Here is a 23,235-nt window from a genome sequence, read left to right on the forward strand (position 1 = left end):
GAGTCAACATCACTCAGAAGATTGTGAGAAATGGCAGAACACCAGCTCCACCAACCCCAGACTTACCAGGTCAGACTTTGCATTTTAGTTGGATTTCCAGGTGATCTGCGTGCACGAGTCTGCAAGGGTCTGATTTAGGTTACAGTCAACGGACCCCCACTGCCTCCCTGCCCATCAAACTTCTGCCTGTCCAATCCCATGGATCAGGGATTCTTAACCTAAGGGACCAGGATCCTTCTAGGGTGTGGGGAGCCAGTAGATGGGCCCTGGGAATCTGTAAAATACTAACATTTTATGCAGCTTATTTTGTGAACATAGATGGCTTTTCATGAAAGGATGGCCACGTCACCAACACCTGGGAAGTGGTAAGCAGGGCAGATGTGCTGGGGATGGGTCCCAGCAATGTTCTAATAAGCTCTCCTGCGATCCTGACGTCCAAAGTCGAGAACCATAAGACAAGGTACTAATGAGGGCTACGCCGGGCACCGTGTGACAGTCTGGAGGGTGACGCCAGCCTCCATAGATATGGGCATCATGGGATGGATTTGATGCAGGATGTGGTCAGTGTTCAGCCTAGCGTAAGGATTAAGAAAATTGGCTTTGGAGTCAGACCTAAATTTTTCAAGAAACCATGGAAAGGACTTTCAATCTTTTTGAGGACTGACGAAAGTCAACTCAAATGCTTAAGTGAATGATTAAGACCCTGCCTCCGCAGAAAGCTGAAATCACCAACGGGTAACCTACGGTAAGGTCACCATGTGAGAGCAAACCAATGTATTAAAGCCAGTTTTTTTTAAATACATTTATTAACCAATGTTAACACATTAAATGGATCTATATATTGCTAGTCAGAGCAGCTTACAAAATGCCAGAATGCATCATAGAACTGGACAGCCACAATGAGTAATTACAATGTGCATAGTGGCTAAGCTCAACACCTTGATATAGCTTTATGATTTGCAGAAAATTTTTAATAATGATTCCTAAAACAATCAGTTGTAATTTTACCTAAAACTTTTACAAAACCAGGCCACAATCTTTTTTAATTTTTTTTTTTTTAACACACAGTTTTCACGCTGTAGTAACTTGGAAATGTGCAACCGGAGACAAAAAAGCCAAAGTAACACGAATCTTACGTTCATGCAGCTATCAGTTAAATAGTACATACTCTGGAATGATTTTACACCAAAAATATTTCCACAATAACTTGCTCTCATAGGGGTGGATCGAAGTTTTAAAACTTGAAAAACAATCAGAGAAGGTAAGTGTTCTGGGTTACAACGTCTCAGTCAGACCACGGCACTACGGCGACGCTGACGATCACACAGCAATGGCGGGGGGGGGGGGGCGGGGGACGAGACGCCCAGTCGCTGCCTAATTCAGGCGCGGTGCTGAGTGGGCCGCCGGGCAGCAGCTTGTCGATTAACTCGTGTCACCACCTCAACAGCATCAAGACTGGATGGAGGATTATTTCACAGAAGACTTAGTTACATTTTCATCTTTAGAGTGACCCTGACAAACCTGGAGAAAACTTTTTAAAAGGTTTTCCTCCTGATTCGTTCACTTCCATGATGTGTGATTGCTTTAATAAATATCAAAGGTCTAAATAAATATTTACAAATTATTTCTCTAACCTTTAAAAGTAAATGATAAATGGGAATTTGACTTGGTCTAAGATCAGTCTTCGAAAAAACAAATGGTAAGATTTAAAAAAAAAAAAGTAATTTAAGTTTTCCTGGCTGAATTTTATATATCTATGTATAAAAAAAATCATTCAACTATCGATCCATTCCTATTGGTAATGCTTCTTAATCCAGACATTCCGCAAAATACAGACTTTTTACAAATCACGGCATCTTTAATACAAGAAAATTAACATGCATTCTTCTTCATTCTGTGTACAGTGATGGAGTTCATGAGTAGGCAATTAGCCATTACTACAAACATAACGGCCTCTGTGAAGCTTAAGTGCTTTCTTTCCTTTTAGTATTAATTTACAATATATGAGGTGACACCAGATAATAGGCAATCAGATGATATTTGGGGAGGGAAGGGAAGCATTAAAGAAATTTGTACGCCTCATCTATAATTTCATGGATGGATAAAGGTAGTTTTTGGCTTTTTATTTTTTATCTTGTTACAAGCACTCATGTTAGGACAAAGATGAAATGTGCAAACTTTAAAATTTAAATATTCATTTTCTCTAAGATCCAGCTCAGTAAAAGATTACCCCAGTTCCCTGCAATTTTAAACTACAAGATCAAAGCTAATAATTTGTTATAAAAGTTATATATTGAAAAGAAATAATGAAAAACACAATTGGGAAATATTTAAGAAAAAATATGCAGGACTAGCACCTGCTGTGTCAACCCTGTTCCCTAAATTCAATCATATACCCACTGGCATAACCAATAGATAATGCCTTTAAACAGTAAAGGAAGCTGAACAAAACCAGCTCAACAAGGTTAAGAGATAAATTTCACATCAAGGTAGTATGTTTTATTTCTGAAACAGTTCTGTAGTTCTTACATTCAGATCTATTTTAAATGTGTCTTTGTTAAACCCACTTGTATTCACCTGTTGTTTTTTTAAAGATCTGTTGTTTAAAGGTTAAAATCTCTGTAAAACCTAAAAATGTTTTAAAATTTGCTGAAAATGCAACAAATTCTCAATTAAAATTTATTTAAAATAATACCGTCCACTGATGTTACTTTTACCCCCTGAAAAACTCCGGAGGAGCATTAACAAAAGATTTAAACTACTGTGCAAAATTTCTTCACGAAAAGTGTTTAAAGGCTGGTGCAAAATGGGAAGCAAATTCTAAACAATTTTGGCTTCTTGGAAACAAAAACCGCTGTGTCTGAGAAGAGTGCGCGTGGTGGCCCGGGAGCCCTGCCTTCATCTTTTCCGGCGACAGGTGCGCTTGTGCTCAGCGTGCCAATGCTCCTGCTGGCACTTGATGGAGCAGTAGGACGTGTTCCAGCAGCAGTGGTACATGGCCTCCTCCTCACAGTTGTAGCACTGCAGGGAGAGACCAGCGTTAGACCTGCAGGCTCCCAAGCTCTGCTCGCAAACTTCAACTAGTGTGGCCAAGAACCCCAGAGTGTGTGCTCTGCACCGAGCCGAACGGCAGGGAGCAGTGGGGCCGTGGAAGCCGCAGCACTGACTCCATCAGCAGCAAGTGGGAACGTCCCGGGTGCATCAACATCTCTCTCACCTCTACTACTCATTCCCATCAGCATATAAATCTAAAGATGCAGAACGATGATGGCGGGAAGTACCACACATCTCTGCCCATGTGGACAACAACTGCATCGTAGAGCCTGTCTTAGTAACTACTTTGGAGTCCATTGAAGGTTTCCAACTTCTCGGGGAAGTTAGGGACAGTAAATTCTAATTTTGGTCAGTACCAGCTCTTAGCTGCGTCCCACCTCCAGCTTCATGGTGGGAGCTGTGTATATGCAAAACTAACCGCATCGAAGGGGAAGCTTAGAAAGTGGGCACACCCAAGGAGAGGCTCAGAAAACACTGCCTCAGACTGATTCTCAGCACAAAGCCTACAACAAAAGTCAGCAAACCTGAAAAGGAGGCTAGAGTTACCACATAGATTCAAATATCTAGCGTTCAGCCTCAATAACAAAAAAATTAAGGTATATAAAGAAATAGAAACATCCAAAGGGGGAACAAAAAACTGTCCCTGAAAAGGCCTAATAACAGATATCAAAGACTAAGAACTAAAGAGAGATGTGGAGAAATTTAATGGTGTGTGAACAAAATGGAAATACCACTAAAAAGAAACCAAAAAAAAAAAAAAAAAAAAAAACAACGTGGAGCTGAAAAGACCATTAACTGAAACACTGATACTCTAAAGACAAGAGCAGAAGACAGGACAAAAGACAAATGTGAGCAGAACCTGAGGGACTGGGGGACACTGTCCAATGTACCAAGATACATGTTCTGGGAATCTCACAGCAGGAGATAATGGCTGAAAATTCTCAATCTGACAGAAGCTGTGAACATGAATTCCAAGTCAAAGAGTCAGAGTCAATGAGACACACATCAAGACATGTTATCTCCAAACATTCGAAAGCCCAAGTTAAAAGAGAATCCCGGAAGCCTACAAGAGAAACCGCCACATGCAAAGGATCATCGATATGTTATCACCAGTTTTGTCATCAGAAACTCTGGAGGCCAGAAGGCAGTGGGCTGATATCTTCAAAGCGTCAATGCAGAATCCTATATTCAGCAAAACTGTCCTTCTAAACGTAAGGGATAAATTTTAAAATTCCCAGATACTCAAAAGCTGAGGGAACTTGTGACCTGCCCTGCAAGAAATGCTCAGGGGAGCCCGACAAGGTGAAGGGAAAGAACACTAGCCAATACCTTAAAGTTGTTCAGAGAAACTAATAGTATAAAGAAAATCTGTGAAATCTAGTGGGTTTTTTTGGTCAATTTTATTGATCCTTTCAATCTTTTTTTTTTTTTTAAGATTTATTTATTTATTTATTCGACAGAGATAGAGACAGCCAGCGAGAGAGGGAACACAAGCAGGGGGAGTGGGAGAGGAAGAAGCAGGCTCATAGCAGAGGAGCCTGATGTGGGGCTCGATCCCATAACGCCGGGATCACGCCCTGAGCCGAAGGCAGACGCTTAACCACTGTGCCACCCAGGCGCCCCTATCCTTTCAATCTTTTAACTAGATGGACTCAGAAGAGAGAGGACTTGGGCACCAGGGTGGCTCAGGTCATGATCCCAGAGTCCTGGGATTAAGTCCCACATCAGGCTCCCTGCTCAGCAAGGAGTCTGCTTCTCCCTCTGCCTTTCACCCTGCTTGTGTGCTCTTTCTCTCAAGTAAATAAAATCTTTAACAAAATAAAGAGGACTTAAATTACTAAAATCAGAAATGAAAGTGGGGACCTTACTACCGATTCTACAGAAATATGAAGGATTTTAAGAAAGTACTATTAACTATTCCATATTAGAAAACTGAAGAAACTAAAATGTACAAATTCCCAGAAGAACAATACTTACCAAGGCTAACTCAAATTCTCTCAACACAAAAAGAGCCCTGGATTTGCTGGCTACTCTAGTAAATTCTAGCATATAGTTAAATAAGGACTAATAGCAATCCTTCCCAAACTTTCCCCAAACACTGTAGTACAGGAAATACTTCCTGCCTCATTCTGGGAGTCCAGCATAACCCAACACCAAAGCCAGACAGAGACACTACAAGGAACAAAATCTATAGATCAGGTGCCTTAAGAACAGCGGGATAGGGGCGCCTGGGGGGCACAGCGGTTGAGCGTCTGCCTTCGGCTCAGGGCGTGATCCCGGCGTTGTGGGATCGAGCCCCACATCAGGCTCCTCCGCTATGAGCCTGCTTCTTCCTCTCCCACTCCCCCTGCTTGTGTTCCCTCTCTCGCTGGCTGTCTCTATCTCTGTCGAATAAATAAATAAAATCTTAAAAAAGAAAAAAAATGAAATTAAAAAAAAAAAAAAACAGCAGGATAGAACCCTCAACAAAATATTAGCAAACGGCACTTAGCAACATAGTAAGAGGATTCTACACCAGGACCATGTGGGACACTGTCCTATAATACGAGTGATTCAAAATATGAAAATCAGGGTAATATGCCACACCAACATGAGGGAGAAAAACCTACATGATCATCTCAACTGATGTAGAAAAAGCATCTGATAAAATGCAATACACCCTTTCATGATTAAAAAAAAAAACACTCAACAAACCAGGAATAGAAGGAAAGTGCCACAAACGAAAACCCACAACACACAGCACAGTGAGAGACTGAAAGTTTTCCTCTAAAATCAGGAATACGGCAAGAATGCACCCACTTTTACCACTTGTATTGAGCAAAGTACAGGAAGTTCTAGCCACCGCAACCAGGCAAACAAAAAAATAAAAATCCATACTTGAAGAAGTGAACTTATCTGTTTGTACATGATTTGATCTTTAGAGTTTTCTACATATAAGACTACAGAACAAAGCTATCAGGACAAGTGAATTCAGCAATGTAGCAGGACACACAAGTCATAAAATCAGCTGCATTTCTAACAGGAACAATGACCAATCTCAAAAGGAAAACTACAAAAACGATTCTGTTTAAAATCGCTCAAGGGCGCCTGGGTGGCTCAGTCGTTAAGCGTCTGCCTTCGGCTCAGGGCGTGATCCCGGTGTTCCGGGATCGAGTCCCACATCGGGCTCTTCTGATGGGAGCCTGCTTCTTCCTCTCCCACTCCCCTGCTGTGTTCCCTCTCTCGTTGGCTCTCTGTCACATAAATAAATAAAATCTTAAAAAAAAAAATCGCTCAAAACATGGACGGCACTGGAGGAGATAATGCTAAGTGAAGTAAGTCAAGCAGAGAAAGACAACTATCATATGGTTTCTCTCATCTATGGAACATAAGAACTAGGAAGATCGGTAGGGGAAGAAAGGGATAAAGAAAGGGGGGTAATCAGAAGGGGGAATGAAGCACGAGAGACTATGGACTCTGAGAAACAAACTGAGGGCTTCAGAGGGGAGGGGGGTGGGGGAATGGGACAGGCTGGTGATGGGTAGTGAGGAGGGCACGTATTGCATGGTGCACTGGGTGTTATACGCAACTAATGAATCATCGAACTTTACATCAGAAACCAGGGATGTACTGTATGGTGACTAACATAATAAAACATAAAAAAAAAGTAAAATCGCTCAAAGAAGAATAAAATACATAGGAATTAACCATGGAGGGGAAAAGTCTGCACGACGAACACTACCAAACACTGAGAGGAATTCAAGACACGAACAAATGGAAACACACCTCGTTGGTGGGCTGGAGGATGTCATGCTGTGAAAATGTCAGTAGGACCCAATGCCATCTACGGATTCAGTGCAATCCCTACCGAAATCTCAATGAAACGTTCTTCAGATATAGGAAACCCATCCTAAAATTCGTGTGGAATCTCAATGGACCCCAAATAGCCAAAATAATCTTGAAGACAAGAAGAAACTGGAGGTCCCACACTTCCTCATTTCAAACCTACTACACGAAACTACAGTAACCAAACCACGGGGTACGGGGCATAAAGACAGACCGACGAGGGGAGGCAAACAGACAGCCCAGAAAGAAACCCTCACGTAGACAGTGAAAGGACTTTTGACGAGGATGCCAAGACCTCTCCATGGGGAACCGACAGTTTTTCAACAGACTGAGCTGGGAAAACCGCATCCCCACATGCAAAGGAGGAGGCTGACCCCCGATTAACTCAAAATGAATCAAAGACCTCAATGTAAGGCCTAAAACGACAAAACTCTTGGAAGAAAACGTGGGACGAAAGCTTCACGACACTGGATTTGGCAACGATTTCTTGCATGTGACCAAAGGCACAGGCAACAAAAGAAAATATAAAGTCGACTTCATAAAAATTCTAAAATGTTGAACATCAGGAGACACTGTCTACAGAGTAGACTGAGGAAAATATTTGTAAATCATACATCTGGAAAGCAACTGCTATCCAGAATATATACAAAACTTCTGACACTATCAAACAGCCTGACTCAGGAACGGGCAAAGAAGTTGAACAGACACGTCTCCAAACACGCAAGAATGGCCAACAAGCCCACGAGCAGATGCTCAAGGCCACTGAGCACCAGGGAAATGCAAATCAAAACCACAACGAGGTACCGCCTCACACCTGTCAGACGGCTAGACCCAGAAAGACGGGACACAACAGGTGTTGGCGGGGATGCGGAGAAAGGGGAATCTGCGCTGCCGGTGGGACGCAAGCCGGTGCAGCCACCGTGGAGACCAGTACGGAGGGTCCTCCACAAAACTAAAAATAGAACGGCCGTATGACCCCACACTCCACTTGTGGGTGCAAACCCCAAACCACTGAAAGCAGGGTCGGCAACAGCTCTGTCCGCCCAGGCTCGTACCAGCATCAGCCACGACAGCAAACGCACGGGGGCAACCCAAGTATCCATGGACGAGCACGTGGGTAACCACATGCAGGGTACAGCACATTCCGGGAGGCGGGCATCGTCCAGCCTTAAAGGACATCTTCCGTTTGCCACAACCTGGGTGAACCTCGTGGGCATCGTGCCGAGTGAGACGGTCAGGTGCAAAAAGACAGATACGTACGTTCGCACCAGACACACTGAGAACGGCCACGGCCATAAGGACCAAGCAGAGTGGCGGGCACCAGGTACGGCTTCAGATGTGCAAGGTTGTGACGGCTGCACGACGACATGAGTGTACTTAATCCCACTGAGGTGTTCACTTAAAATTCACCAGCTTCACCATTATTATGTGTATTTTAGCACAATTGTAAAAACGCAGCCTCACTCCTCCTTAGCCCCACCCCCACCCTGCTGCCCTTCACAGTCTCTGTGAGAAAACCGCCTAAACCCTATTCCAGTTATTCTCTCCCCTTTCCTTTCAGCCAACACACGTGCATCACAGCTTCAGCTGCAGTCACTGATTCACCAGCGGCGTACGGCACCCCGCGCTCGTCACATCACCTGCCCCCTTCCCCCCAGCAGCCCTCAGTTTGTTTCCTACGATTGAGAGTCTCTTGGGGTTTGTCTCCGTCTCCACCTTATTTTCCCCTCCTTGCACTAACTATGTAAGAAACAGCCCTTTCTTTCTTAAACCCATGGCGATCAGTCACCCATATCTCTCCTGGGTCTCTCCGCTGGATGTGCTGTTACAAGGTCACTTACGACCCAAAACTAGTGCTCAGTTCTCAGCCTTCCTCTTACTTGGCAACAGCTGGAGATACGCTGGCTGTCACAACTGTGGCAGGGAGAAGCGGTGTTACCAGTGCCCGGGGACGGAGACATCTAGGGATACAGGGTGGCCCGCCCCGCCCCCAGGACCTTTGTGGTCCAAATGTTAGTAGTATTGAGGTTGAAAACGGGTCTACACACAGGTGAAGAATCCATGTATTGTGGACTGTCTGGACATGGACAAAGTACACACGACAGTCCCAAGCTGAGTTGGAAAATAAAGGTGGGATCCCAGACAGCCGTGGTGAGGGTGCAGGCACCAGCAAGGAGAGGACGCTGCGCCCGGCTATCCTTCAGCACTCGGGCACGGGCCAGGCAGGCAGGACAGCGCATGCGGACTTGGGAGTCCTGGGGTGGGACCAGAGAGAACAGCCTACAGATGGTACTAACATCCTACCTGCTAATTTTCTTCTTCTCTGGGTATGCTGTGCTTTCTTACCAAAATGAATCTTCTGAGATTTCTTGTAATCTTACTGCAGTTTCAGTAAAGTTGGAAACAGCTGAAATGCGTCCTGAGTTTGAATCTTGGGCGTGTGCTAATTAGTCATGAGTTGGGACCAAGGTTTTTAACTTAGCTTCCTCATTTTTAAACAGTATTTTAAGCAGCACCACCCTTTCTCTCAAGTATCCTGACATTTACTCACATGGATATATTTCAAGGGGTTACCATCCCTACTGTTCCTCAGTTGTAGCTCGTCGTAACATCCATTTTCCGGCACCTGCCACACCGCAGTACTTTCCTAAGACGTGATTGTAAGAACAGTTTAAAACCTTTTACCAGTGTACTAGAAATGACATGACAAGCAGAGTGTTTTTAGACACTCTGTTTAATCTCATAAGCTTCAAATTTCTCATCTAAAAAAATGGGTAAATGGAAAGCAGTCCAGTACTGGTAAAAAAAAAAAAAAAAGAAAAAGAAAGAAAGAAAGAAAGAAAAAGAAAAACAGGTGCATAGATCAAGGGAATAGAACAGAACCCAGAAATGAACCCACATGTATATGGTCAATTAACTTACAACAAAGGAGGCAAGAATACAGAATGGGGAAAAAGGCAGTCTCCTCCATAAATGGCAGTGGGAAAACCGGGCAGCCACATTCAGCAGAATGAAATCAGACTACTTTCACTGTAGTTAACTCTGACCAGACTAAAGTTAACTCGAATGGAATGTAAGACCTGAAAACATAAACTTCTAGAAGAAAATAAGCAGTAGATTCCTTCACATCACTCTGGATGTGACACCAAAAGCAAAAGCAACAACAGCAAAAATACACAAGTGGGACCATATCGAACTAACAGCTTCTGCACAGCAAAGGAAATAATAAAACGAAAAGGCAACCTAGGTAATGGGAGAAAATACTTGCAAATCCTGTATCTGATATAAGTGGTTCACGTCCCAAATAAACAATTCCTACAACTCAACAGAAAAAAACCACCTGATTCTAAAAATGTGCAAAGGGCCTGCATAGATCTTTCTCCAAAGACGACATCCAGAATCATGAAAAGAGGCTCAACCTCACTCGTCATCAGGGAAATGCAAATCAAACCACAATGAGATCACCTCACACCTGTCAGAGCAGCCAAAATCAACAACACAGGAAACGACAGGAGCTGGCGAGGACGCGGAGAGAGGGGAACCCTGTGCACTGTTGGTGGGAACGCAAACTGGTGCAGCCACTGTGGAAACCAGTATGGAGCTTCCTCAGAAAGTGACCAAGAGAGTAATTCCACTGCTGGGTATGTGTTCAAAGGAAATGAAACGAGGACACGGAAAAGATAATGGGCACCCCACGTTCACCCCGCATATTCACCAGAGCACACAACCGGAGCGTCCGTCGGCGGATGAGTGGACAAAGAGGGTGCGGTTTGTACACATACCCGGTGGAGAGGGAAACCCCGCGGTTGTGACGGGCCGAGACGCGCAGAGGGAGGGCAGCGCTGACAGGTGGCATCAGGTCTGCCAGCTCGGCTTCGGCGGCCGCACAGCTGGGAAACGCTAAAGCAGCAGTGTTCTCGTTCCCTGCGACAGCCGCCTCCTCCCACTTCTTCGATTCTTTAGTAAACTTACAGGGGTTTCTTCCCTTAAGTCTAGCGCCCGCTTTCTAGCTTTCTCTCGTCTTTGTGTGAAGACAGAACTACAGACACGGTGCTGGGGCTTGTGCTACTGATTATCTTGAGCAAACCTTCATTCCCATCGGGTGATATTTATTTCCTTACTCATCTGCTTTTCCTAACATGTTCTGAATTATATGCTAAGTTCCCTTTTCCTTTCTTTATCACAGTATTTATAAGGTTCACTTTCCTGAGGGAAGATTTCCTGGACATGGAAAGACCCTCTTCAGAAAATGTAGTCTGGATCCCATGAAGAACCACAAAACTTGTTGTAGTAATTCATTAACATTAAAAGACCAAGTTATGAGTTTTGGGAAGCAAAACGTTCTCCCCAACAGTTAGCTGAGATGGGAGGACAGGTGTGCTCAGAGCTCCCCATCCAGGGGAAGAGTCACAAACAAAATACCGCGAAAAAGGAACCGTGTGTCAGATTCTAAGATGAGGTTGGGGCCAGTGAGATGTCACCATCCAAAAGTAAACCGAGTGAAAAGAATCTAATATATAAATGTTATGCCGCAAAATCTGACAATCCAGTGTTGTCATGTGGACACTCAGCGTTTCAGGACTGAGCCATCATCGTCAGGAGTGAGCAGGCAAACGTCAGGGCACAGGACACGCACGGCTGTCCCTCAGATGCACCAAGTATGTACTGAAGGTCCACACGCATGAGACAATATCCTGACCAATCCTCAGAAACGCGGGACGCGGAGTTCACAGATGAGGACTGTTAGTAAAAATGTTAAAACTCTAAGCTGATCATTTCACATCTGATCTTACTTCACGTATCACCCGGCCATACTCCACAAGGTCTTTCTGAGCTGATTTTCATCTCACAGCGTTTCACTGTCTGCACGCTGCAGGGGCAGGGGGGGACGTGCACGAATCAGACTGATACATACGGAGACTTACCCACTGCTTCTTCTTGGTCTGAGAAATCAGTTGTTTGTGCTGTGTTGCTAGCTTCTTGATTTCTTCTACAAATTCCTCTTTACACTTTTCCTTTACTTGCTTACATTTTCTGTCCATCTCGCCCTGCATATTGGCTACAGCTTTACTTACAGCTTGTCGCTTCTCTTCTTCCATTTCGGAGCGCAGCTGCAATGAAAACCGTACTCCATAACCCGTCCGCCCTCGATGCACACGGACCCGCCCCCGGAAGAACCTGCTTCACGCTTTCCACTTAGGGGTGAACCCCTTCCCTTTATCTCGAGCTGTACGTGTCTCACATGAAGGAAAACAAGTATTATTATTAACTAAGACGTATAAAAGGTGTTTTATGATGTTCCCGTGAGCACTGCTACCCGCTATCAGAGAACTCCTGTCCTGCTCGGGGTCCTTGGGAGGGCGGCTCTACCTTTTCCAGAGCTTCCCGCACAACTCTTTCTGTTTCTCGCTTGTGGTCAGACTTCATTCGGTCTTTGAAGTCGTTGAAAATCTTGGTGTACTTGTCGTGGCACATGCTCTGGCACACCCCGTCGCTGGTGGTCTGCGTGCTCCGATGCAGCATTCGCGGGGAAGAGGCACTTAACTTCTTGGTCTGAGTGGACACGGAAACCTTTTCGATTGGCTGAGGCATCGTGGGGATCTCCTGGCTGGAACTCACGGCTTCCGTTTCCGGCTCTGGTTCCTGCAGAGCAAGGACAGGGCGTAGATGGGACCCGAGGCTGCCAGGTCGTCCACGGGTTTGAGAACAAGGTCGGTCAGACGACACCTGTGCTGACGAACTACTACCCACTACAACCCATGTGACCAAGACGGTAAATTCTGTGTACTTTACCACAAATAAACCAATAAAAAAAACCCCAAACTTTCTAGGCAATTAATAGCCGTGATAATTTCAAATAGGAACTTCATTTATAATTTTGTTTCAAATGAACACTATGGTCTTTGCTTCTCAGATAAACAAAAGTATCATATAAAATATAAAACTGTTACCAATTTAGAGTCACTACTGTGGATTAGATGAACAGATACCCTAAAATTCTAACCCACGTCTCCCACAGTAAGCCTTTGCAATTGTGTCACGAGTGACCCGTGGTTTTAGAGCATGAATATATATTTTTCAAAGGCTGAGCTTATACTTCCCTCCAGTTTCTCAACGTTGACCTAACTGAAGGATTGGATAAATGCTTTGTTCTCAATAATGCTGAGTAAATATCAAAGCTCAGACGCAGACTGGGTGTGTGTGCTCTTCTAGCGACATGGGTGGGCACAAGACAGGGTCCCTGACGGCAGTTTTCACGAGCAGGACCGGAGCTAACCGTCGTGACTGGTGTGGGAAGCATGTCCTAGGGCAATGCCACCCGGACACGGCAACGCGGGCAACTTACTTCTTTTTTGGGTTCCACACTTTGATTACGTCGTCCTTTCTTTGCTCTTGGTTCTTGAGTGACCTTTAGCTACGGGATCATAAAAGGAACGGCACATTAGTGCAGACGGTACAAAACACTGGCCATGGGCCCTCAGGTGAGAAGTGAGTAACCCGCTCCCTTTCGCATCCTTTCCCTCAAATCCACGCGGTCCCCGCACACGGAGCTCCTGCACAGGGGCGGGCGGTGGGAGCTGGCGCGTTCCCGCACTGCCTGGGCCACCGGCGGCCTGTCAGTTTCAGCGACTCCCCTGGCAGAGCGCTCGACCGATGTCTGTACAGAGGGAAGGTGCACCGTGCGCGCTAACCGTGCTCCCATCCACACTGACTGACAGGCAGCCTCTTGCGGGGACACCCACCTGCTCGTTACTGGTGGACGAGATGCTGGACTCTGCCTCCTCCTCCCCTCGGTCCTCATTCTTGGACTTCCAGAACCTTCCTTCACGAAGGAAGCGCTGATGCAGCTCCAGCTCGTCGCAAGCCTTCTTCCAGCCCATGCTGCGCTTCACGTGCAGTCGGTGAACGTTCACCGTGATGTCCTGTATGTTTTCAGACGGGATCCAGGCCCTTCAAGTAACACCAGAGGCACAGTTAGAAACTTCCAGAACGCCAGTACACTTACCCAGTGCCAGGGAGGGCCTGGGGCGACTGCACGCCCTGAAGCCGTGGGTGATGGCGGCCATGCAGACTGTCACGGAGGAGGAGGCAGGTGAGAACATCCTCAGAGCGGGACGGCTCCCACTGCTTCTTGTAGCAGGCCGGCGTGTCACAGCTCCTGCCTGCCGGGGAAGCCCCCACCCTGGCTCTGGGCAGATGAGAACCGGGATCGTGAGTGTCCACACATGGCACATACAACACTGCCCCCCACTATGTGGCGTTTCTAGCACATCCGTGTTCACTACACAAACGAGGACTCAGGAAGAAGCGTCTGTATCGTTCAGCAGCCCAGAACTCAGGAAAGTTAAGTGTCTCTGAGTTATGTGTAATACTGATCCAAAATTACTGGATGCAGAACTCTGTGCAGGTCTTCTGGGGAGAAGCCTAAAAACTCAAGAACATGTTCCTGGGCCTCAGAGCTTGACGGGACTCCCCGTGTGCCCACTGAGGGCACCACGACACACTCCACGATAAGCGGGGCCTGACCGTGTGACCCTCCCTCCCCAGCAGCGGGAGCTGCTGCCCGGACGGACTGAGCTGGTAACTCGGGGCGGGACGGGGCGGCGCTGTTCCACACGCAACCTCTGCCAGGAAAGGAGTGTGTCCGAACTGAGGAGTGAGGACAGCGCGACGTGGGGTGTAGCCAGGGGGACTCGGGGGTGGTCCAGGGAGGAACAGGGCTGCAGCGGGGCTGGATCTCGAAGGACGTGCGGCCTCAGGAGGGGAGAAATGCCCAGCAGAGGGAACGGCACAAACAGGACAGAACACGGCAAGGTGCACGACACTGTCCCTACAGCATCAAGGACAAGGGGGGAAACAGCACCTCAAACACAAAGGGTTACTCTTCTCAGTCTTCCGTGTACCTGCACGCGGTCAGCCTGGACCGCTGGCCTAGTACCGGGTCGGAGACCCCTGCCTGAGGACCGAACGGATCGAGGGAATCAACGAATACAGGCTTCCCCCTTGCAGCACAAGCTATCTGCTTCACACTACGAAGACAGGTCGTAACGTTACACCCTGACAGCTGGAACTGGGAAACTGGAACACGTACATGTTTTTAAATACTCCGTCCACGGTGTCTCCCCTGACGTACGTGCTTCATTAGAAACCCCCAAAGTAGAGGACAGTTTAAAAACTCCGAACTCGAATACAAAGCCCACAGATGAAGGTGGCTCGTGGAAGAGCCCCTTGCCATGTGATTTGAGTTAGCTCAGTCTTTCCTCTTGAAGTCAACACTGTCCACTGAGTGCCTACCGTCAGCCACGGCCAGTCAGTCAGTTGTTTCACTTTTTAAAAGCAGGTTTTCGAGACTGATTTCTGTCGTTAGCAGTCCCGACTGCCTGGGATGATCTGTGGCCTGTGAGAGTATTTTTTTCTCCTTAAATTATCTATTTATCCCTTGGATATAATAAAATTGATTCACATCTGTTCTTCACATGAGGCCTAACCGTCTCAGGGCGGTTCACACGGTTCCCGTTCTCCTGGAATCTCCTCCCTGACTGGAGGCAGTCATGGTCCACCTTGGAACAGCACCACAGGTTGGGCAATACGGTCTACAAAAACACCCTACAATGTGGGGTAAGCCTGGTAAGAAGAGGTATCTACACACTGTCGGTCCTGAATGCTCCGAGTACACACATTCTCAGACGGCTCGGTGAGCCGTTGGCAAATGGACTCGCGGTGCCGTGCTTCCTCCTGCCTGTGCCTCCCTGCCGGCCCCCACCCCTGCAGCAGAGTCAGCCCTCTCCCGCTACTCCCTCCTCGAGAAGGCAAACCCTGTACACCCTACAAGAACCGCTCCCCATGCAGCTGCCTTTCCTCCCGGAGTGCGACCATTTGCTCGGGGTCTGGGGGGCAGCGCGTTCTGTACGGGGCATACAGAAGGCTCGAGTCCAAGACCATTTTCTTGTATAAGATCGCTTTCTCCCACCTATGGATGAAGATAGGATGAACTGGCAAAAGTACTTACGAGCAGTGACGCTGAGTAACAGTGCGAATGTACCAGCACCACCAAGATGGTCACTTAAAAACTGTTACTGTCGTAAAATTACATGAATGAGAATTTGCAGCTCGGGCCCTTATTAGCCATCTCCTCTTGGTGTGTAACATGCTGCTTCATTAAAACTCGTGATTTTAATTGCATAAGGTTCGTTTTTTGATAAATCAAGTATTCTAATAAGATACAGTGTAACTTTTAAGATCCATCCTTGCCCTTTACTTTATGGTCGTGTTGGGCACATGGTAGTGAGGAGCAGAAAAGGAGAAGGATTCTGGGTTTATCGTGAGGCTGCTGACCTTCGGCCGCTGAGTCGTGGGCAGCACGGGTCTGTCCCGTGCACGGCCCCTCACACACGAGAACAGCATGCAATATGCGTAACATACCAAGCATGTTGTCAGAAAGGCTGTTCTCAGTGAGTTTCTGGGGGAGTCAACAGTTAGCTGTGAATTTCTGACTGTGGGGGGCTTGGTGCCCCAACCTCACGCTTGTTCGAGGGTCAACTGTATTTTCTATGATAAAGCCCTCAGAGTCCCGTCTGTCCAGAACAGCCTCGATTAAATCTTCCAGGAAATAATAAATTTAAGGAGAAAAAAACCTCTGGAAATGTAATGTTATATTGTAATTCTCTCTTCAGAATCCAAGTAGATTAGCTCACATATTCTTTTAAAATATCTGAATATACTAAACGACATAAAAATACCATTTGTGGTTGAAGATACTGTGAGGCTGTCTGAACACGCACGAAAACCTGTGAAAGGCACTAAACAGGTCGAGAATTTTACAAAAGGCCTGAATTCTTGGGTCACGTGGATATCTGCCGAAACGTGGCCCTTTATGACACCCCTGCTGCGTACCACACACTCGGCTCAGGTCACTGTGTATAAAGATTTCATTAACCCTTACAAAAACTCTTTTGAGACGGGTCTTACTGAAGCCCTCACCGCGGGCGAGGGACGAGACAACGGGTAAGGGACGGGAGGACAGGAGTGGAGCCGCAGACACGGTCCTCAGCGTCCCTGCCTCCTGTGCGCCGCCTGCTGCCTGTTCTGACAGCTGACGGCCAGCGCCGGGCGTGGCGTGCTGAGAACATTAAAACCATCACAGCTCAAACGTTCACTTTGCACCGAATGGCGGCATGACTTATGTCTCCTGCCCCGACAGTGTCCGCTAAGCACGCGTCTGTCTGTGAAGGAACAAAACTACTTTTTTGGAAATTAGTCACAGGTTTCTTGCCACTAACTTTTTTTCTTTCTTTTTTTTGCTTGTTCATTTTTTAATTTTTTAAATTCTTTAAGCTCCATTAAAAATTCTTGCCACATTGGGGCGCCTGGGTGGCACAGCGGTTAAGCGTCTGCCTTCGGCTCAGGGCGTGATCCCGGCGTTACGGGATCGAGCCCCACATCAGGCTCCTCCGCTGGGAGCCTGCTTCTTCCTCTCCCACTCCCCCTGCTTGTGTTCCCTCTCTCGCTGGCTGTCTCTATCTCTGTTGAATAAATAAATAAATAAAATCTTTAAAAAAAAAAAAAAATTCTTGCCACTAAACTTCTATTTAAATTAAATGAAGTCTATGGAGAGGAATGCAGGCCTTTGCTGTGTAGATTCTCACAGCGGGACAACTGCACAAACCCCGCGTCTCAGGCACACGGAGGGCACTGCACAGACTCGCAAAGGCCTTCAGACCATGTCGCGGACGCGGTGCCTTCCCTGTGGCTGCCGTGTCTGGGAACCCTCGTCAGCGTCCAGTCAGCCCTACTAGTGACAGTGACACTCAGAACGATACTTCACTGCTCAGTAAACGTTAAGGCCTTGACATCACAATGAAGGAGGCAGCTAGGATTTCATAGCATAGTTCACATTCTTTGTATGAAATAATGTGCAAAAGTTTATAGTAACAAAAACAGTTTCTACTGCTGGGATACACGTATTCTTACATGATAAAAATGTAAACTTTTAGACTTCGCCATACACATCCCCCCAGCAACAGGAGCCTCCACATCTACGCTGGAGACAAGGTCTGGGAGCGACACGTGTGTGAGTCTGAGCACACGTTCTTAGAGCACAGCATCGACATGGCCTCATGCTTCCGAGTCAAGGACTCTCGTGTGTGGCTCAGAACCCAGCTTTCAGAAGACGACTGAGACCACATCCTGTCATCTCAAAGTGCAGAGCGGCCACACCCTGGGAGTCCTCCTAAACCCCTGCCCCACCCCCACCCCGCATCCTACCGCGACAGCACTGAAGCCACCAGTACCATTTCTGGAAGTCACTGTCAAGTACATGCTGACCCACCAGAACTCAATAAACACTTTACAAGCCAAAACAACCAAAACCAAAAAAAACAGAAGGTAAAAACAACAAAGTATTAGTGATATCCTATTCCGGGTAATAGGTTTTATTACCTTTTTCCCCCTGTACTTATGTATTCTATCAAATTCTCAAAAAAGGAAAAGATAATTAACATAAATAAATCGATGGATAATAAGTGGGAAAAAAAAAAAAGGCGACGTGTGATTTGTTTCTCCAAATTAGAGCAAGTTCCAGGCTGTCCTCTGAACACCGAGGACCACCCAGTGGGCACCGGGGTCGCTGGGAGGTCAGCGCTCACGGCAGGGCCGTGCTCACCTCTGGTGATGGTGGCCGAAGAAGCGGACGTCCACCTGGTTGTCCTCCTTCTGCAGCACTTTGGCGGGCCAGAAGCCAAAGCCTTTCATTTTAGCCCAAACGAGTTCATGATTAGGTATCTGGAAATAAAATGTTTTACCATGTCACGTTATTTTTAAAGTATTAAATACAAGCACATCATTAATAATGAACAACCTAGTAAGCACAGTCCATTATGTCAAGAATATTTTTTTTAACTCCTGAACCCATAGAACTTTTTCTCAGATTGATTCTGCCTTCAAGAAATATACCAAGAAGGGGCGCCTGGGTGGCGCAGCGGTTAAGCGTCTGCCTTCGGCTCAGGGCGTGATCCCGGCGTTCTGGGATCGAGCCCCACATCAGGCTCCTCTGCTATGAGCCTGCTTCTTCCTCTCCCACTCCCCCTGCTTGTGTTCCCTCTCTCGCTGGCTGTCTCTATCTCTGTCGAATAAATAAATAAAATCTTTAAAAAAAAAAAAAAAAGAAATATACCAAGAAATTACAATCTGCATAAAAGCAGCGATATGGACTCTCAGCTCTCAGAAGAGAGAGCCTGCAGCACTTAGGGACAAGGCAGTCCCCGCGGCCGGCCGAGGCCTGTGAGTACCAGTGGTGACACCGTGTCCTCACTGATTTGGGAGATGCAGACCAACAGCTGGGAGCCGGTTAGGAAGGGAAGTGTGAGGCCCTGCTCCAGGCTGACCGAATCACAGAGGCGCCCAAGTGCCTGGAAGCACAGTGACGTCCTGGAGAAGCAGCCTCTCACGCCCAGGGTCTGCGTGCTGCCCTCCAATCATGGGGACTGAGCACCCTCCTGCAATCGTGCCATCCCGGGGGTAGCACACAGCTACCAGCACACACAAAGCCTTACACTTCTTGTGCAAGAATGAGGGGAAAGGCAGAAATTCACTCCGTAATATAGTAAGGAACCCAGAGTTTATTCTTAAGTTCCTCATTTTAAAGTCAGAAATGGATAAAGATGCCAAGTTGTTAACCCTGTGTTTCAGGTTTTATGCTCATTAAAATCATATATACTATGATACAAAGAAAAATATCTCAGAAGGATTGTAACCCTCGAGCAAACTGGAAATAAACTTCCTTAGAATAGCATATCACACACTTAAGAGGTAAAAAACAAAACCACAAAATTTCACATACACAAGGATAGCAGAACCAATTGTCAGGACGAGCATTTGACAAATAGAAGCAGTTCTTGCAAAGCTGTAGTTCATCCAGCTAGAAAAGAAAAGCAACTATTTTAGCCTCCATAAAACATGAGCATTCAACCATATAAAACACATTGTGTAAACTGACAAACATTTTCTCTCATGTGCATCATCAGTCTTGAATTTTCCTCCTAGCTTAACTATTTCATTTTTCAATAAATCCTGGGCAAGCAGCCACTCTCCCGTTCACACCATCTGCATGTCTGACCTCCACTCCCAGCCTGGCCCCTGCTGTCCCACCGGTCAGCACTCACACGAAATGCTGTGTCCTCAGACAGGTCCTGCTGACCTGCCTGTCATAAATACCCAGTACCACCACCAACAGCAGCCCTTACGCTGCCTCGTTCCTCATTCTCTGCTTCAGTCCTTGTTTGCCTTCCTAACACTCCTTCACGACTTGCAAAGAAATGTATTTTGTTTCTTTTTTGAGTGTTTTCTTCAGAGTACAGCCCCATGAGCAGAAAGCAGTACCTGAACCACCATTTTATCCCTAACACACTGCACAGCACAGAGCAGACACTCAATAAATATTTGCTGAATGAGAGAAAAAACAGAGGTCAAACTTGACATCAAGAAACGAGTTTTTACATAAATTAAAACAATTTTGCAAGATTAGTATGGTTTCACGTGAGTTTGTCAAATCAAAAGGATCTTCCCTACTACATATTTCATTTATCGTATAAATATGAACTTTGTGGTTTGGGTTTTTTTTGCTTGTGAAACCTATATAGGAACTCAAACATGAATCTTTCATTCGAAGAGGTAACATTTCTGCACAATGAAGGAAACAATCAACAAAACGAAAAGGCAACCTAATGAAGAAGGGGGAAGATATCTGCAAATGATAAATTCAATAAGGGGTTAATATCCAAAATATATAGAGAACTACCACACCGCAAAACAAACAAACAAAAAAAAAATCCAATTAAAAATGAGCAGAGGCGGGGCGCCTGGGTGGCACAGCGGTTAAGCGTCTGCCTTCGGCTCAGGGCATGATCCCGGCGTTATGGGATCGAGCCCCACATCAGGCTCCTCCACTATGAGCCTGCTTCTTCCTCTCCCACTCCCCCTGCTTGTGTTCCCTCTCTCGCTGGCTGTCTCTATCTCTGTCAAATAAATAAATAAAATCTTTAAAAAAAAAAAAAATGAGCAGAGGCACTAAACAGACATTTTTCCAAAGACGACATCCAGATGGCCAACAGACACATGAGGAGATGCTCAACGTCACTTGTCATCAGGGAAATGCAAATTAAAACCCAATATCACCTCACACCAGTCAGAATGGCTAAAATCAACAACACAAGAAATAACAGGTGTTGGCGAGGATGTGGAGAAAGGGGAACCTCTTACACTGTTGGTGGGAATGCAAACTGGTGCAGCCACTATGGAAAACAGTATGGAGCTTCCTCAAAAAGTTAAAAATAGAGCTACCCTACGACCCAGCAATTGCACTGCTGAGTATCTGTCCAAAGGAAATGAAATCACTAACTCCAAGAGATACGTGCTCCCCCACGTTTATAGCAGCATATCTACAATAGCCAAGATATGGAAGCAGCCCGAGTGCCCATCAACTGATGAGTGGATAAAGAAGATGTGGTGTACTATTCTTCTCAAACTATTCCAAACAACAGAAAATGAAGGAAAACTTCCAAGCTCATTCTATGAGGCCATTACTACCCTGATACCAAAAGCAGATAAAGACTCCACTAAAAAAGAGAACTTCAGGCCAATATCCCTAATGAACACGGATACAGAGATTCTTAATAAAATGTTAGCAAACTGAATCCAACAATACATTAAAAAAAATCATTCACTACAATCAAGTGGGATTTGTTCCTGGGCTGCAAGCATGGTTCAATATTCACAAATCAATCAACATAATTTACGACACTAATAAAAGGATAAAAACCACATGATGATTTCAGTAGATGCAAACACAGCATCTGACAAAGTACAACATCATTCATGATGTACACAGTACATCAACCCTCAACAAAGTAGGTACAGAGGGAATATACCTCAACATACAATGAAAGCCATCTATGAAAATCCCACAGCATCTTCATGGGGAAAAACTTGAGAGCTATTCCTGTATGGTCAGGAACACGACAGGGATGTCTGCTCTCACCACTGTTATAGAACACAGCACTGAAGTCTTGGCCTCAGCAATCAGACAACAGAAAGAAATAAAAGTCATCCAGCGGCGCTGGGTGGCTCAGTCAGTGAAGCACCTGCCTTCGGCTCAGGTCATGATCCCAGGGCCCTGGGATCGAGCCCCATATCGGGCTCCCTGCGCAGCGGGGAGTCTGCTTCTCCCTCTCCTCTCTGTTTGTGCTCTCTCTTGCTATCTCTGTCTGTCTCTCAAATAAATGAATAAAATCTTTTAAGAAAAAGAAGAAAAGAAAGACAAGTCATCCAAATCGGCAAGGAAGAAGTCAAAATTTTCACTATTTGCAGATGACATGATAGCCTATATAGAAAACTGGAAAGATTCCACCCAAAACTGCTACAACAGATACACGAATTCAGTAAAGTCACAGGTTACAACATCAATGTGCAGAAATCTGTCGCATATCTATACACCAATAATGAAGCAGAAGAAAGAGAAATTAAGGAATCGATCCCATTCACAATTACACCAAAAACAGTTAAGATATCCAGGAATAAGCCTGACCAAACAGGTGGAAGACCTATACGCTCTGAAAACTATAAAACACTGATCAGAGAAATCAAAGATGACACAAAGAAATGGAAAGGCATTCCATGTTCATGCACTGGGAGAACAAATATTGTGAAAATGTCTATACGACCCAAAGCAATCTACACATTTAATGCAATCCCTATCAAAATACCCATAGCATTTTTCACAGAGCTGGAACAAACAATCCTAAAGTTTGTATGGAACCAGAAAAGACCCTGAATTGGCAAGCAATCTTGAAAAAGGACAAAAGCTCGAAGCATAACAATTCTGGACTTGAAGCTGTATTACGAAGCTGTAATCATCAAGACAGTATATGGCACTGGCACAGAAACAGACACATGTATCAGTGGAACAGAGCAGAGAACCAGAAATGGACCCTCAACTCTGTGGTCAACCAATCTTCAACAAAGCAGGAAAGAATAGCCAATGGGAAAAAGACAGTCTCTTCAACAAACGGTGTTGGGAACATTGGACAGCCACATGCAGAAGAATGAAACTAGACCATTTTCTTACACCATACACAAAAATAAATTCAAAATGGATCAAAGACCTAACGGTGACACCTGAAACCGTAAAAATCCTAAAGAGAACACAGGCAGTAATTTCTCTGACAGTGGCAATAGCAATTTCTTTCCTGGTATGTCTCCAGAGGCAAGGGAAACAAAAGCAAAAATGAACTACTAGGACTTCAAGATAAAAAGCAGAAGAAACAACAAAACTAAAAGGCAACTTTCAGAATGGGAGATACA

General features: G+C 45.7%; 1 protein-coding gene across 13 annotated transcripts in view; it reads right to left on the reverse strand.

Annotated features, from left to right (window-relative positions):
• Positions 1-1,487: 1,487 nt before the first annotated feature.
• Positions 1,488-23,235, reverse strand: part of ZMYND11 (zinc finger MYND-type containing 11) — a 124,239-nt gene continuing 102,491 nt past the window's right edge. For all 13 annotated transcript variants that reach the window (XM_045812933.2, XM_045812930.2, XM_045812929.2 and 10 more), the window contains 7 exons: positions 19,718-19,795; positions 18,542-18,660; positions 13,623-13,830; positions 13,226-13,294; positions 12,250-12,522; positions 11,805-11,990; positions 1,488-3,021 (listed from right to left, as the gene is read on the reverse strand). In XM_045812933.2, the coding sequence (XP_045668889.1) occupies positions 2,899-3,021; positions 11,805-11,990; positions 12,250-12,522; positions 13,226-13,294; positions 13,623-13,830; positions 18,542-18,660; positions 19,718-19,795 (1,056 nt within the window). In that variant the 3' untranslated portion in view covers positions 1,488-2,898. The remainder of the gene's footprint in view (positions 3,022-11,804; positions 11,991-12,249; positions 12,523-13,225; positions 13,295-13,622; positions 13,831-18,541; positions 18,661-19,717; positions 19,796-23,235) is intronic.

The sequence above is a fragment of the Ursus americanus genome, chromosome 31 (assembly GCF_024610735.1).
Source record: "Ursus americanus isolate L20-20 chromosome 31, mUrsAme1.1.p, whole genome shotgun sequence".
NCBI lineage: Eukaryota > Metazoa > Chordata > Mammalia > Carnivora > Ursidae > Ursus > Ursus americanus.